This window comes from Sapajus apella, unplaced genomic scaffold, assembly GCF_009761245.1.
Source record: "Sapajus apella isolate SASKATOON/1434 unplaced genomic scaffold, GSC_monkey_1.0 scaffold10, whole genome shotgun sequence".
Classification (NCBI taxonomy): Eukaryota; Metazoa; Chordata; class Mammalia; order Primates; family Cebidae; genus Sapajus; species Sapajus apella.
The window spans coordinates 31,353,601-31,370,252 of NW_022436950.1; the positions used below are offsets into that span (position 1 = coordinate 31,353,601).

The 16,652-nt window shown below is 42.7% G+C and overlaps 1 protein-coding gene across 2 annotated transcripts in view; it reads left to right on the forward strand.

Annotated features, from left to right (window-relative positions):
* Positions 1-16,289, forward strand: part of PLEKHM3 (pleckstrin homology domain containing M3) — a 201,252-nt gene extending 184,963 nt beyond the window's left edge. The window contains exon 8 of one of the 2 annotated variants that reach the window (XM_032278451.1): positions 14,969-16,289. In XM_032278451.1, the coding sequence (XP_032134342.1) occupies positions 14,969-15,146 (178 nt within the window). In that variant the 3' untranslated portion in view covers positions 15,147-16,289. The remainder of the gene's footprint in view (positions 1-14,968) is intronic. The other variant, XM_032278452.1, reaches the window with a different exon arrangement.
* Positions 16,290-16,652: the final 363 nt, after the last annotated feature.

Sequence of the window (16,652 nt, forward strand, 5' to 3'; positions counted from 1 at the left end):
CCTGCTTTATTATAAAATGTAGAACTACTTCTTCCCATAGATGATGCTGAGATGCCTAATTGTTCTCCGCACAGCTTGAACAGTCAGTCATCAGGTGCTGTGTTTTCTGTTGCCCTGTTGCCCTTAGATTTGCCCCTGGGCACAGTGCGTGGAGAAGGCTCCAGCGAGGCTGAATGTGGAGATGATTTTGCCTAAAGTTGTCACTTATGTGCCAAAAAAACCATCAAGCCCAGATGTGTCAGTAACCTTACAAAGACTCTTTCATTTTTCTGAGGAGCCAGTTGTAGTTTGTCACTTTTAGAAAGAGACTTTCATGTTAAGTGTTTAGGCAAGAATTTTGGTGGGGAAGGGGTAGAGATGGGGGCAGGTAGAACAAAACTCCTGAGGGGAAGGAGAGAAGCACTGCCCAGAAGCTGGCCTTTCCTGTGGCTTCCTATTTGCTCAGCCTTCGTTTCTGTGAGTCCTTGCACAAACAGACTGAATACCTGGATTATGCCCTCATCTGGACTCAAATACACATACATTACATACCCTTTTCTCACTAATCAGCCTGACACATTCCTTTGTTGGTAAATGGTTCCAAAACAAACACTGTCAGTGCACCTAATTAGCAGGTTCGTGGGCTGTGCTTGGCAGTCTTGTTACATCCTGTTCAACAATGGAGAACAACAGCCTTGGCTAGTCCAGGCTTCAGGGAGGGAACAGCTTCCCTCAATGTATATGCCATTTTTTAGTGATATTTCCTTTCTGTGGCTTTTCTTGGGAAGCAGCCACTTGGTGAGTATTGCAGTGAGGTGTGCGATCCAGAAGCAGCTAAAGGAAACTTGCGCTTCTCTGTAGAGGTACCTTTTCTGAGGAGCTGTTTGTTTCTCTCATTCTTTTCTTTCTCTGGTATTGAAGAGGAACATTTTGAGGAACTTTCTCAATAGTTCTCTAATCTGATGGTGGAGGACCAGACTCCTGCTTGTGTTTTAGAATTATAAAGTAACAAAGATAGAAAGGACTGTGGGGACCAGGTAGGCATTTTGGGGGTGGGAATCTTGAAGCCCAGAGAGCTCACGTGTCTTGTGTGTGGCAGAAGCAGGGTGATGACTTCCCTGATGGAATTTGACCCTTCTTCAGCTCTGTGGCTGCCCACTCTTAAATGTATTTATTGTGTCAATGACAGTTTTCTTTAATGAAAATTCTTCAGCACAATGCAGTTTTTCTGGATTTTAAACTTTGGTCAAAGAGTAACTTGGTAAATAACATTTCACCTTGGCCTGGTGGCTTCTGTATTCACATGTCAAAATGTTTCAGAATGTCTGCTAACATAACTGAGACTTTTGTGAACCCCTCAGGGCTGACCTGACCCTTTATGCCATTAAGCCACTTGATTAATATGGTGCATTTATAAACACAGTCCTAGCTGGTGAAGCCACCATTGTGTTTTGAGGCCATTTGGTCACTTGAATAGATGGCTGTCACCTAGATACATTTCTTACCAAGCTTCTACTTAGGTATCTGGATAATATTGTGTTGGTCATCTTAGCTTTAAGCATTTCAGACAGCTTAATTTTTTGCTGTTTAAAGGGGAAATATTCATTGTTTAATTCATATTTTAACTTTCTAACTATAAAGTTAATTCATATTTAACATAGAAAATTTGAAAAGTACACAAAAATAAAGAAAATATTCTCCATTATTTCTCCATTTTTTTCTGCACATATTTGTGTATTTTTAAATAAAATTGAAATCATATTGAATATATAATTTTTTTTTTGAGACAGAGTCTCACTCTGTCTCCCAGGCTGGAGTGCAGTGGTATGATCTCAGCTTATTGCAACCTCCGCCTCCCAAGTACAAACGATTCTGCTCCTCAGCCTCCTGAGTATCTGGGATTACAGGCGTTCACCACCACACCCAGCTAATTTTTGTATTTTTAGTAGAGACAGAGTTTCACCATGTTGGTCAGTCTGGTCTCGAACTCCTGACCCCGTGATCTGCCCACCTCAGCCTCCCAAAGTGTCAGGATTATAGGCGTGAGCCACCATGCCTGGCTTGAACATATAATTTTATATCTAATGTTTTTTATCACATTATATCAGAACCAGAAAAATAGTCACATTTAATCTGTAAACTTATATTAATGGGTACTTTTAAAGGAAAAAAAAATTTTTTTCTTTTTTGAGACAGGATCTAGCTCTGTCATCCAGGCTGGAGTGCAGTGGCACCATGTCGATGCGCTGCGACCTCCACCTCCCATCCTCAAATGATCCTCTCCCCTCAGCCTGCCGAGTAGCTGGGACTACAGGTGCTCTTCAACACACCCAGATCATTTTCATATTTCTTGTAGAGACAGGCTTTCACCGTGTTGCCCAGGCTGGAGGAAAAAAAATTTTAATTAGCTCTAAAATCATTAGGATCCATCAAATATACACAGTCAGGCCAGTCCATAAAAAGATAACTGGACTAGGAACAAAAAAGTCTCAATATCACTCCCAGCCACTAACTTGCTGTGTGTCCTTTGACAAGCCGCCATTCCTCTGGACCTTCATACCAGGCGGTGCCGTTTTAAGCTTTTATGGACGAAAGGAATAAGATCTTTGCTTCTGCTCCATTGCTCAGCATTTTGTATTTGTGTCTGATAGTTTGTCATGTTGTTTTCAGTGAAGTCGGCTGATTTTTATTCTGTGGACCCAAAGGGATTTAGATACAAATCCAAATTGCAGTTCCGTCCACCGTTTTAAAATAATGTAAGCTCCATGAGGAAACAGACTTTTTATATTTTGCTCACTGCTTCATCTAGGACAACACTTAGTAACTGCTCATTAAATAGTTCATGAATGGTTTGCTTTATTCTGTAATTATTAACTATAATCTGTAGTTATTAGCTTATTTTCTTTTAAATGGCTTCTAAAGTGATGTCAGGAAATTCATTATTTAAGTAAGCATTATCAAGATATGTGACTTTATTGAGTAATGACTGACATTCTTATCATATGTTAGGGACAGATGTGTTTTACTGGGTCAATAGACACTTTAATATCAGTAGAAAGATGATGTCAAAAATGTGAGCTTTGCGAAGCTACTCAGATAATTTCATTTTCAGAACATCTTTTAGGTCAGTTTTTAGCATGTGCTTTTCCTTCCCCATGGAACTGTAAATAAGTAACCTGAACACACAATAGGGAAGAGAAGGAGTATTTACCTTTCCAAACAAAAAATGTTGACTTTTCAGACTGAGCAGTGTGTTCTGAAATGAACACTTTTATGCTTTAGATTACAAAGGGTACAATAGTATCTAGGTTTTGTCAATATATGTTTGTTATTTTTGAGACTTTTTTCATACAACATATTATAGGAGTACAGATATTAATACCTCGTTAAATTTCTTTTAAAAATTCTAGGTATCTAATATATATTGTCACACCTTTACTAAGCCCCTGCAGTATTCTGAATATTTAAACCACTCAACAATGCTACCTCAAGAAACATCTTCATAACTATCTGCAGCTAAATAATCATCTTTTCAGTTCCTGATGCTTTCAAAGCACTTAAAATAGAGATAAAGGTGCAGCCCATATTAACACTCTACAAAATTATACCAGAGCATAGAACTTTGTAGAGCTGGGGGAGCTTAGTAATCCACTGCCCATGTCTCCCACCTCCTTGGAGGCCAGAATCCCCGCCAAACCACACCTGGAGCTACTGGAAGATTCAGGCTGCTGAAACCCAGAGCAGTGCCCTTTCCGCCCCACCCTATTGTCACAGCAGTGGCCTGAAATCTGGGGAACCCACAAAGCATCCTGGGGTTTAAAGGACTCTACCACCTACCTTTAACTAGTCTCACTTATGGTGGTGGTTGATGTGTAGTTGGGATCATCACCACCACATTTTTTTTTTTTTTGAGACAGAGTTTCCCTCTTGTTGCCCAGGCTGGAGTGCAGTGTCACGATCTCAGCTCACTACAACCTCTGCCTCCTGGGTTCAAGCAATTCTCCTGCCTCAGCCTCCCGAATAGCTAGGTTTATAGGCATATGCCACCATGCCCAGCTAATTTTGTATTTGTAGTAGAGACGGGGCTTCTCCATGTTAATCAGGCTGGTCTTGAACTCCTGACCTCAGGTGATCCGCCTACCTCAGCCCCCCAAAGTGCTGGGATTACAGGCGTGAACCACTGCACCCAGCCTCACAACCACATTTAATGGGAAGAATTTTGTAGCCTTCTGATGAGAAAACAAAGGAAGAGAGCATTAAAAAGTAATTCATGTGAAAAATAAATGTGTGAATTATTTTCTAAAACCAATAGCATAATAGAATAACACAAATAATAAACCTGGTTCAAAGGCTAACTTGGAAATATTGGAAGCCACTAACTTGAACTGATTTAAGTTAGACTGAAAGATCTAGTTTGACTCTGAGAGTTGGGAGGTTGAAGTATCTTAAGACCATTCTCTGAGAATGGAGTTAAGTCCCGCTTTTTTTTTTCTTTTTCTTTTTTGAGACAGGTTTTACTCTGTTGCCCAGGCTTGAGTGTAGTAGCACTATCAGGGCTCACTGCAACCTCCACCTCCCAGGCTCAGGTGATCCTCCAGCCTCAGCCACCCAGGTAACTGGGACTACAGATGCCCGCCACCATGCTTTAATTTTTCTGTGGAGACAAGATCTCAATATGTTGCCCAGGCCGGTCTCCAGCTCCTAGTCTCAAGCAATCCTCCTGCCTTGGCCTCCCAAATTGCTGGGATTACAGGCATGAGCCACCACTCCCTACCCAAATTCCACTTTTTTTCTAGAAAGGGAATCTTTGATGGTTGAGAGAAAGAAAATTTAAATTAAAAGGCTAGGGGAAAAGCAGTATACATCAATGATTGGAAAGAAAACCTTCAAAGTCTAGATTACAAAAAGACAAGCAAATTTCCCTTGGCAGCAGGGAAGACCCAGGAGTTGGGGAAGAAGCAGTGGGTGGAATGAGCTGACAGGTCTGAGGTAACAACCTCTTATGCGGAGCATGGTTTCTCTGCAGTGCATGAAATAAGCACCAACTCAGGGGCTGCGGGACAGAAATGATGTGAATGTCAAAGCAGAAAGCAAAATGACTTTTCCCTTCCTCTGGCTTCTCTGAGAACACATTTAAGATACAATGTTTAAGGCCAGGCGTGGTGGCTCATGCCTGTAATACCAGCACTTTGGGAGGCCCAGGTGGGCAGATCACGAGGTCAGGAGATCGAGACCACCCTGGCTAACATGGTGAAATCCCGTCTCTACTAAAAATACAAAAAAAAAAAAAAAAAAAAAAAAAATTAGCCTGTCATGGTGGCACGCACCTGTAGACCCAGCTACTCAGGAGGCTGAGGCAGGAGACTCACTTGAGCCCGGGAGGTGGAGGTTGCAGTGAGCCAAGATCACACTACTACACTCCAGCCTGAGTGACAAAGTAAGACTCTGTCTCAAAAAAAAAAAATATATATATATATATATATAAAGTGTTAAATGCTTAAAATTCTATAGGTAAAGGCAAACATAAACAGGAAACTTGGAGAAATAATTTCAACACATGATGAAAGTATTGATTTCCTCATATGAAAGATACCTTTAAAAATTAGTAAAATATCAATAGAAAATGGGCAAAAGACATAAACCAATTTACTGAAAGAATATGCAAATGGCCAAAAAACTTGAACAACTGTATATATATTATAATTCAAGCAAAATGAGATTTTAACCTCATATTAGTTATGAGAAAAGATTAATAGATACGAAATGTAAAGCCCTATATAAACACACTAGCTGGCCAGGCATGGTGGCTCACACCTGTTACCTCAACACTTGGGAGGCCAAGGCAGGAGATGGTTGAGGCCAGGAGATTGAGTCTAGCCTAGGCAACATAGCAAAAACTTGTCTCTACAAAAACAATGTTTTTTTAATTAACCAGTTGTGGTGGCACACACTTGTAGTCCTAGCTATTAATACTTGAGAGGCTGAGGTGGGAGGATCCCTCTAGGAGTTCGAGGCTGCAGTGAGCTGTGATCACACTTGTATTCCAGCCTGGGCAAGACCCTGTCTCTAAAACAAAAAACAAAACCCACATTAGTTAATATCACTTACTATTTTCATTTTACAAAGTTCATATTTTTGTTTGAAATATACTATATGAAAAGTAAAAGCCCTGCTGTCCTTAGCAATGATGGACTTAGAAATGTAGTTCTCAAACTTTTGTGTTCATCAGAATTGCCAGGAGGGCATGTTAAAACACAGTTTGCTGGGCCCCACCCCAGAGTTTATGATTCACTAAGTCTTGAGGGAGACCCAATAATTAGCCTTTATTTTATTTATTTATTTAGAGACAGGGTCTCACTCCATTGCCCAGGCTGGAATGCAGTGGCACCATCACAGCTCACTGCAGCCTTGACCTCCTAGTCTCAAGCAATCTTCCCACCTTGGCCTCCCCAGTAGCTGGGGCCACAGGTGTGCACCACCATACCTAGCTAATTTGTTTCTATTTTTGTAGAGATGGGGTCTCCCTGTGTTGCCCAGGTCTTGAACTCCTGGGCAGGATCATCCTGCCTCAGCCTCTAAAAGCATTGGAATTACAGGTGTGAGCCACTGTGCTGGCCACTAATTAGCCTTTCTAACAAATTCTCTAGTGATTGCTGGTTTGGCTGCATCACATTTGGTCCAGGAACCACACTTTCAGTATTACCATCCTAGAATAAATTGAGTATTAGAAAATTATGGTTACCATCTTTTAAAAGCATTGTCTTAGAGACAGAAGACAAATAGGAGACTAAAGTAATGGCAAAACACTTTAGGTCTTTTATTTAAATGCCTTTCTCCTAAATTTACATCAATAACCAATAACATTCCTAAGCAACTAATTGTGCTGCTCATAAAGTTAGATAGGGCTTATCTTCTAGACTTTTTGCATTTTCTTTTTTTTTTTTTTTGAGACAGAGTCTCGCTCTGTCACCTAGGCTGGAGTGTAGTGGCACAATCTCGGTTCACTGCAACCTCCACCTCCTGGATTCAAGCAGTTCTCTGTCTCAGCCTCCCGAGTAGCTGGGATTACAGGCACCCACCACCACGCTTGGCTAATTTTTGTATTTTTAGTAGAGACGGGGTTTCACCATCTTGGCCAGGCTGGTCTTGAACTCCTGACCTCGTGATCCACCCGCCTCGGCCTCCTAGAGTGCTGGGATTACAGGCGTGGGCCACTGCGCCAGGCCAGCTTTTTGTGTTTTCTAATATACCCATGCTTGACCTTTTTTTCATTTTGGCTCTACTAAGTGTCTCAGTCCTTTGAGGAACTGAAACGCTATATGTTAAATACAAGTGAATCCCATTCAGAGTCTTAGGTGTGTATCTTCCTTTTATGTTATTATTTCTTTTTAAAAGGTTTACTTCAAAAACTTGCCAGGTAAATCTTACAATTTTACATTAAAAAGGTAGACTGGTAAATCATGAAAAGTTCATATATAAACTAGGATCATTAGTTTGAATCTGCATTCACCTAATAACCTTATATTCACTGCCTTTGTCTTAGATGTAGCAAGACAATTCTAAACATCCCTTGGGCTCTTAGGCATTTTAAACCACTTTAGGAATTTCTACAGAAAACCATTTCTCTTGTTTATATTTCTCTATGGCTACAATTATAATATAGTCTAGCTTTTTCCCAGAAATGGTAGAAAATGTTTAAATCCTCCATCAGTTCCTTTACTTTGTCTAATATTAAACAGATTTTCCCAAATGCCAAGAAGAGATGGGTATTTGTTCCTCAAGAATTATATTAATTACTAGATAAACCTTAAAATAAAAACTTAGAAGCATCAGAAATATCCAGTTTTCCCTATCCCAGGAAAACTATTTCATCAAGGTCAAATCTATTATAATTTTATACGCATACTTAGAATATACTGAGAAGTTCGGTTGCCATCCACGAGTTAGCAAGAAGCACTGATTAAGCATTTGCACAAAAGAGGACAGTGAGTTAATGTCCCCAGTAGGGTAGCAAAATTAACAAATGAATTAATTAACCCTTATTTACATCCTATTTTAAAGCCAAGATTTAAGTAAAGCTTTTGTCAAAGGTATGTAGCTGAACTTGGTTTACAAACTAAAAGTGCAAGAACTGTGAAAGCCAAATACTTTGTGGGCTACCATCAGGGAAACCTCTCCTTAATTAACTCCGGGGCTTAAAATGTAGATAAAAAGATCATTGTGAGACATGCCAATTGTTCTTCCAAGATTTGGGTCTTAGCAGGTATTTGGACCTGTGTTGAATAACTGAAAGGACCAAGTTGCTAGTAACAGGGAAAGAGGGCCACATTCACGTGAGAACATTGGAATCAAGTAGGCTTACCAGCTCTGGAACCAGATAAACCTCCAGTTATTTTATTTTATTTTTATTTTTATTTATTTTTTTATTTTTTGAGAAGTCTCATTCTGTCGCCCAGGCTGGAGTGCAGTGGTGCGATCTTGGCTCACTGCTACCTCCACCTCCCGGGTTCAAGTGATTCTCCTGCCTCAGCCTCCCAAGTAGCTGGGACTACAGGCGTGAGTCACCATGCCCGGCTAATTTTTGTAGTTTCAATAGAGACAGGGTTTCACTGTGTTGGCCAGACTGGTCTCGAACTCCTGACCTCAAGCAATCTGTCCACTTCAACCTCCCAAAGTGCTGGAATTGTGGCTTAGTTTAGCTGGGCACAGCTAAATTAATCCTGTTAATCCTGTTTAATTCATTTTACCTTAGAATGTTTAGTGACCTGTATAAGTACACACATAGCACATAGCCTCACATGGAAGCATAAACTATACATGATATTGACTGATTTTCTATTCAAGCAAATTACAAATTGTTTGCTTATGTTTGTTTGCTTACACAATAACAAAAGAAAACTTCAACCGAAAACATTTAAATAACCAGGATCCAGTAACTACCCTCCTTAGCTAAGAGATTTAAGTAACCATCTTGGTTTCTTGGAAAAACCAATAATAGCTAGTGGCTGTATGGGACGCCTTGCATAGTAGCCATACACAAAACCACACTCACATGCCTGATAACGTGCACTTATTTCTGAGCCCCACCCCATTCGTTGTGGGCTCTGCAGAGTGGAAATCCGCCAAGGCTCTGCCCTGCTCTGCAGGCCTGTCCTTTTGCTTGTCAGAGATCCAGCCAAACTGAAGCCTAAATTTCAATCCAAGTGAAATATCTGAGGCCATTGCCTGAGCCAAAAATAAAAATGCAGCAGGAGAAGAACCGCACATGAACACAGCAGAAGCATTTCAGTGACCTCAACTCAGGGTAGGGGCCTGTAGCAGTTTCCTGTGACCTACCTCCCTATGTGCAGCCAGACTCTGGAAGGGTGCAGACAAAGCCATTGGGCCTGTCTCTAATTGGTCTCACATCATCAGCATTCCAGAACAGGAAACTGTCTGCAGCCAGGAATTCTTGCTTCTTTGCCATAATATTTGAGAAGCAGACCTTTTCCCCCCTGCACATATTTAGTTCTGCTAGTTTGCAGCAGGTTCATTTTCCTGGTTTCAATAGCTATAATAAGAACATCATGCCTGGCCTCTCTCTTGGTGGTGGACTATTAGATTGCTAGGATATGAACTTCTTCCTCACTTGCTATGGGTCAGTAAGCTAATGTTTGGGTCAAAGACTGTTCATAAAATATATAGTCTCATTCTATGGTGCTTTTTTTTTTTTTTTTTTTTTCTTATGGAGTATCTCTCTGTCACCCAGGCTGGAGTGCAGTGGTGGGATCTTGGCTCACTGCAAACTCTGCCTCCTGGGTTCAAGTGATTCTCCTACCTCAGCCTCCTGAATAGCTGGGATTACAGGCATGCACATGGTACATTTATTAAAATTCAAAGTGAGATTTATACTGCCCCAAGATGGGGAAGATGTTCTCCTGCTCCTATCTCAAGGAAGGGGACCAGTTCATCAGGGCACACATAAATAATTAGGAATGCCCCGAGAGCATCCACAAAGCCGAACTCCAGTCCCCCCTTCCTGGTCCCATGTCTTGTGGTGTAACCAGTGTTGACATACACCCAGTTAACTGCAGTGTAGCTGTTCCAATAGTTAAAACACAAACACACTTCCAGATAGTAATATCTAATATATATACTATCCAGATAGTAATATATATATAATAGATACACTTCCAGATAGTAATATATAATATATGTACATGTGTGTGTATATATATATATATACATATATATTATATAAGTGGTTTCAACTATTTTAATCGATGTGTTTAAAATATGTATTTGTGCAAGTTAAATGAATAAGTACACTACACTGGACCTTATTGGTTGGTCATAATGTAAGCCAGCAGGTGACACTTGCAAATTCAATGTGGGGTGCTATAAGTATAACTGGGTACTCTCTCTGTGATGCATTTTCTAGTAGATGAGGTCACTGGTTCTCAAAAGGGATGACTTTGTCCCCAAGAGGCGTTTGGCAGTGTTCGGAGATACTGCCGGTTCTCACAACTGGGAGGAGAGGATGACATGGCTACCAGCATCTAGATAGAGGTCAGGGATGCTGGCGCATGTCCTATGATACACAAGATAGCCCCTCGCATCAAAGACTTATCACCCAAAATGTCAGTAGTGCCAAGGTTGAGATCCTTACATGTGAGAAAAAGTGAAGCGGTTAATGTTTTCAAGAAAGAAATGGAAAAACCCATTGGATGACTTTGGCCAATAACAAATGTCTCTCTGCCGTTGCATTCTCCATGACACTGCAAAGGGAGGACATCAGCCTTTGTTTTCTGTGATGTACAGCAACATCCAAAAACAGTGGAACTGCTTATCACTGGACTGGATGACTCAGAAATGAAGACACCAGCTTTCATTTGATGTATCACACAGGAACACCAAAGGGACAGCTCTCTTTCATTACCTGTTGCAATTTTCAGCAGAGATGATTACTTTGGTAGATTTGCCTTATATGAAAGATGTGTTCCTGAAAAGTTGTATTTGCTAAATCATATTTTAAATATAGTCAAGAAACTCAGTGAGCACTCAGGGGCCAATGAATCTTTTTCAAGTGAAAATATAAAATCCTACTCTCAAAGAGAAACACACCCATATATTGCATTTTTTAATGTAAATATTTATCCTGAACTTTACATTTTTATTACAGGGCTCCATAAATTTTATGTAAGAAAGCAATTCCCTTTCTCCTTCCTTTTCCTTCCCTTATTCTTTTCCTTTAAAGAGAAAAGGGTAGGGGGAGGGATTAACTATAGATTCTCTGAATTTGGAAAGGTCATTGATCAATCTATCCATACTACAGTTTAAAAGATACCTGCTGGGTTACAAATTGTTAGAAAATAGGACCTGGTTCTATTTTGAAATCATTAATTTTTTTTTTATCTCATGCTTTTTTTTTTCAGTTACTGACCTTTGGCTAGAAAGAGCAGGTGCACTCAGTTCTTCCATCACCCCATGGGTGTTTGTTGCACCAGAAATATCCGATAAGACTCAATCTCTTCACTCACTGGAGCCTGGTATCAGCAGAGATAAGGGAGTGGTACTGAAGGAACCCAGGGTTTTTCCTCCTTATCAATCACTGCCCTGGGGCAACATCCCTAGGTGTATAAATCACTGACTAACCCAGCAGGGGAAAGGGGGCAGGAAGGAGGAAATTTATTTGATAAAGCTACCATTAGTGTCACTTTAGTGATAGGAGGTTACAGAGGTGTGACCAGTGGGGACAAAGCCATTGCCACTAGGAAGGAGCTGGACTGGATGAGAGAGGCTCTAGAAGACTTGGGTCTGACCTTTATCCTCACTGGAAGGAGGAGGGGACTGAGAAGAGGAAGATGCTGGAGGTGACCCTGCCTTGTCAAGGATAGCACCTGTGTCAATGAGACAGGTGCTAGAGTCACCTGTGAGGGGCACTGTCACACCCTTTGCATAGTCCTTCCACTTACAAGTATGTTTCTCATGTTAGTCTCACAGCAACCCAGTAAGCAGCATTTTACAAATGAGAAAACCAAAGCACCAAGAACTTAAGTAATAACTTGCCCAAGGTCACTCAGCTACAAAGAAGGGTTTGTGGTTCGGCACAGGTGTTCTGATTGGAAACCCTGTGTTTCCCTATGCGATGGCGCCCTGCTCTCACTAGGATGTCCAGGCCTCGGCCTGGCAGCGTGGCGCTTGGTAAGAGCCTTGGCTGGGCTGCCAGGAACCCCAGGTTCCAGTCACGACTCTGTCTCCAATTCACTGCGTCCCCGGTAGGTAATCACTAGCCCTCTTGGAGTCTCTGTTTTCTCATCTAGGCAAGGAGGAGGTTGACTGAGATGTCCTCAGGTTTCCATAGTGACATGACAGGCACTGCAAGTGACTGTCCCCTTGCAGTTTGCTAAGCATTTCCCACCACGGCCAGGAACTGTGAAAACACTGTATCCATCATGTTACCAGAGCCCGAAGCACCCTAGGAGGTGGGTGCTATGTAGTCTCCATCTAGCTGATAAGGACACTGAAGCGCAGAAAACTCAGAACGATGACATGACTTGCTTCAGGTCATTGTCTGCTCAGAGTGTCACACAGAATACCACAGACTGGGTGGCTTGGACAAGAGAAATGTGCTGTCTCCAGTTTTGGAGGCTGAAAGTTTAAAATCAGGGTGCTAACAGGGTTGGCTTCTGGCGAGGCCTCTCTCCCTGGCTTGCAGAGGACCCTGTCTCTGTGTGTCCTCACATGGCGCTGCCTCTGAGGCCTTTGAGGAAGAGCAAGCTCCCCCTGCTCTTCTTCTAAGGACACTTACGGTCTTGGATCAGGGTCTTACCCTCATGACCTCATTTAATCTTTTTTTTTTTTTTTTTTTTTTTTTTTTGAGACAGGGTTTTGCTCTTGTTGCCCAGGCGGCCGAGTGCAGTGGCATGATCTCAGCTTGCTGCAAACCTCTGCCTCCCAGGTTCAAGCGATTCTCCTGCCTCAGCCTCCCGAGTAGCTGGGATTACAGGCATGCATCACCACACTCTGCTAATTTTGTATTTTCAGTAGAGTCGGGGCTTCACCATGTTGGCCAGGCTGGTCTCAAACTCCTGACCTCAGGTGATCCGCCCACCTGAGCCTCCCACAGTGCTGAGATTACAGGTGTGAGTCACCACACCCATCCACTTCATTTAATCTTGATTACCTCCTAAGCACAGTGTCTCCAAATATAGTCACATTGTGGGTAAGGGGTTCAACATATGAATAACGGGGAGACACGGTTCAGTTCATAGCAGTCACACAGCCAGGAATTGATGTGAAGCTCCCTGCCAGCTCGTCTCACCACCTCTTCATTTTACTTGGCCCAGAGAGCTGAGCTGGGGGTGGAGCTGCTGGGTGCGGGGAAGTCCTGTCTTCCTGTAGGTGTATGCTCTCGCTCTCTCTCTCTCTCTCTCTCTCTCTCTCCCCCCCCCCTCTCTCTCTCTTTCTCTCTTCCCAACCTCCCACCCCCTCACACAGTAGCTCTCCATCCAAGTCACGGCCTCCTCTCCAAGGTATGAGGGTAGGTAGGAAGATCTTTCTTTCACTAAGCCCTCTGGGTCCTGAATGGAGCTGGGGGTAAGCCTGTGGCAGACGAGGAGATAGTGCCCCCAAGACCATCCTGCACCCAGCACTGAAACTCAAGATGTTCAAAAGCACAAGAAGCCTGAGGCTGAGCCCTCAGGATGGGTTCCTTCACAGCCTTCTTGGAACCCAGTGCAGTTCTGGACCCTCCCTGAATGCTGCAGGTGGAACAAAATCACACAGGCGCAATTCCTGGGCTCCTAGGACTTGGTACAAGTTGCCTATCCTTGTGGAAGGATGAAAACTCAGTCCACATCTGTAAACCACTCCCTGGAGCAACTGTATTTGAGCTTGTCAATTACTCATTATTAAAAGCTTTGCAGACCAAATGCAGTGGCTCACGCCTGTAATCCTAGCACTTTGGGAGGCCAAGGCAGGTGGATCACCCGAAGTCAGGAGTTCCAGACCAGCCTGGTCAACATGGCAAAACCCTCTCTCTACAAAAAATACAAAAAGTAGCCAGGTGTGTTGGTGGGTGCCTGTAGTCCCAAATACTTGGGAGGCTGAGGTGGGAGGATCACTTGAGCCCAGGAAGCAGAGGGTACAGTGAGCTGAGGTCACACCACTGCACTCCAGCCTGGGTGACAGAGTGAGGCCCTGTCTCCAAAATAAATAAATAAATAAAAACTTTGCTGTAAAAACAAGTTAATCAGACTCTTGTGCAGACTTCCACCAAGCCAAACAACAAACTAGTCATCCACCTGGAATGTTTCCTCGCTGCAAATTACAATATCTGTCATAGTGTTGGAAAAGTGTTTTCTTCCCACTCTCTCCTGCTTTAATGTTCATGCTCATGTTATAAAGGTAGACTTACAAAGGTAGGAGTTTTTTCCTAATTTTTAAAAAATTCACAAGACTTAATAGACCACAGGATGTCATCCAGAAAATGAAAATGTGTCATTTTATCTTTTCAAACTGTCGAAAAAGGCAGCTAGTTAACAGAGAACCACTTCGCTCATGTTAGCTGATGTAGAAAGCTACCTTACCACAGACATAATGCTGTGGCTGTCACTGGTGTGCCGAGCGTTTTCACGAGACACTTCCCCCTCATTTTCTGTCACTTCACCCTAGATTCACTGCCCATACTCCCTTCTCTGTGGAGAGCTTCTGGTGCTCTGTCCATTGTCACTATAACCAGAATTGCTGGGTGACTGCTGACTCCTCCCCACTCATAAGCCCTAAGCTAGTTCAGATCAGAAAAGTAAAAATGTTTTTCTAGTGAAATTCCACCTTGAGCATTTTGGAAAAGCAAACAGTTCATTTCAGTGAGTCGTTTCTCTTCCCATTGGCAGGGTCGTCCAGAAAAGTAGATTGCGCCACCAGCTGCACCTGAGGCCATGGGGCTTCCCATTGGTGTCTTGCTGGCTCCGGTCTTGCTCATGATATCCATGGTTGACTTTTGCAGGTGTGAAAGCTGTGGGGCCGTTTTCCATTCTGAATGCAAAGAAAAGTCTGTCCCCTGCCCGAGGTGTGTTCGCCGAGAGCTGCAGAAGAAGCAGAAGTCTTTCTGGCAGAGACTGAACGTGGACGAGAGCCTAGAGGAGGCTTGCACCATGTTTGAGCTGTCCTACCAGAACACCTGACTCAGGCCGACCCAAGGCCTGGGATTCACTGATCAACAATCCATCGGCCCCAGAGCGGCTTCCTAACTAGCCAGTTAGACCCCTTTGGAAGAAGAGTATGTCTTCTCTTCAGCTAGATATAGATATATATATTTATTTATATAAACACAGATACCTATACGTCCCATACTTATGCTCTGTGTACCTCATTGTCTAAAAGATCCACAGAACATCTGTGGCTCAAGAAACTACCAATAGCTGGATTACACTTAGCCAAGAATTTCAGCTGCTTGCTCCCAGACAAAACGTGGTATACACAATGCTTTATAGTTCCAACTTTTCTTTTTCTGTCCCTCGGGACATTTTATTATCTGAGATGCAAGAGGAAGCATTTCCTGCAGAAAACAGTGCTTTAGGTTATTTTTGTGCTATTTATTTTTAGCCACCACAGAGGCTGAGGTAACTGAGTCAGGCACCCATCATCATCTGTTTCATAAGAAAGCCTTCAAAACGCAAGAGACTCCTGGGTCCTTCCAGGACCTAGTGTCCCCGGCTCTCCCGCCTCGGTTCCTCCCATGGAGGTGGGAATCACCCAAGCAGATCCGAATGGCTGAAACGGGAGCCAGGCTCCCTCTGACAGAAAGCATACACCCCTGATTTATGAGGAGAGCTGTTTCTGGTTTTGAAGTTAATCTCAGAAGGTTTTTTTCCTGAGAAAAGAAGAAACCTCTGCGACCAATAACTGCGTGTTGTTGGTCTGTTTCCTGGTACGAATCCCAACACCCGCCTAACGATGTGACGCTCCACCATGTTTTCCAGGCTGTCCACATGGCTTTCTTAAAAGTGGTTTTCAGCGGGTGCCCATAGGTGATATTTATGATGTTTTTCATGCTGCTGGCCGGAGGAAATGTCCTGGGATTGTTGTTAAAGACATCAGCGTATAGACTGGTAGATAAGTGTATACGGTATGTTATATGGTACGTATATTCAAAGGGAGGGTCATTTTAGTTTCTTTTCTCAGAATCCTGCGTAGGCACTGCCTACCTATTCATTTTAAATGCTTTATGTCTCATTGTTCTTCCTGCAGTTTCATTTCAACCTTTGTCAATGTACCATTCTTGCTTTCTCATTTTTTTGTTTAAAAAATCAGAGTAGGCTGGGCTCAGTAGCCTGTAATCCCAGCACCTTGGGAGGCCTAGGTGGGTAGATCACCTGAAGTCAGGAGTTCTTAACTAGCCTGGCCAACGTGGTGAAACCCCGTCTCTACTAAAAATACAAAATATTAGCCAGGTGTGGTGGCAGGCGCCTGTAATCCCAGCTACTCAGGAGACTGAGACAGGAGAATCACTTGAACCCAGGAGAGGGAGGCGCAGTGAGCCGAGATCACACCATTGCACTCCAGCCTGGGCAACAAGATCGAAACTCCATCTCAAAAAAAAAAAAAAAATCAGAGTAATGTGGAACTTCAAAATACCAACTTTGGACTATTAAGAAAATACCAAACTTACAAGTATAAATAATGAATTA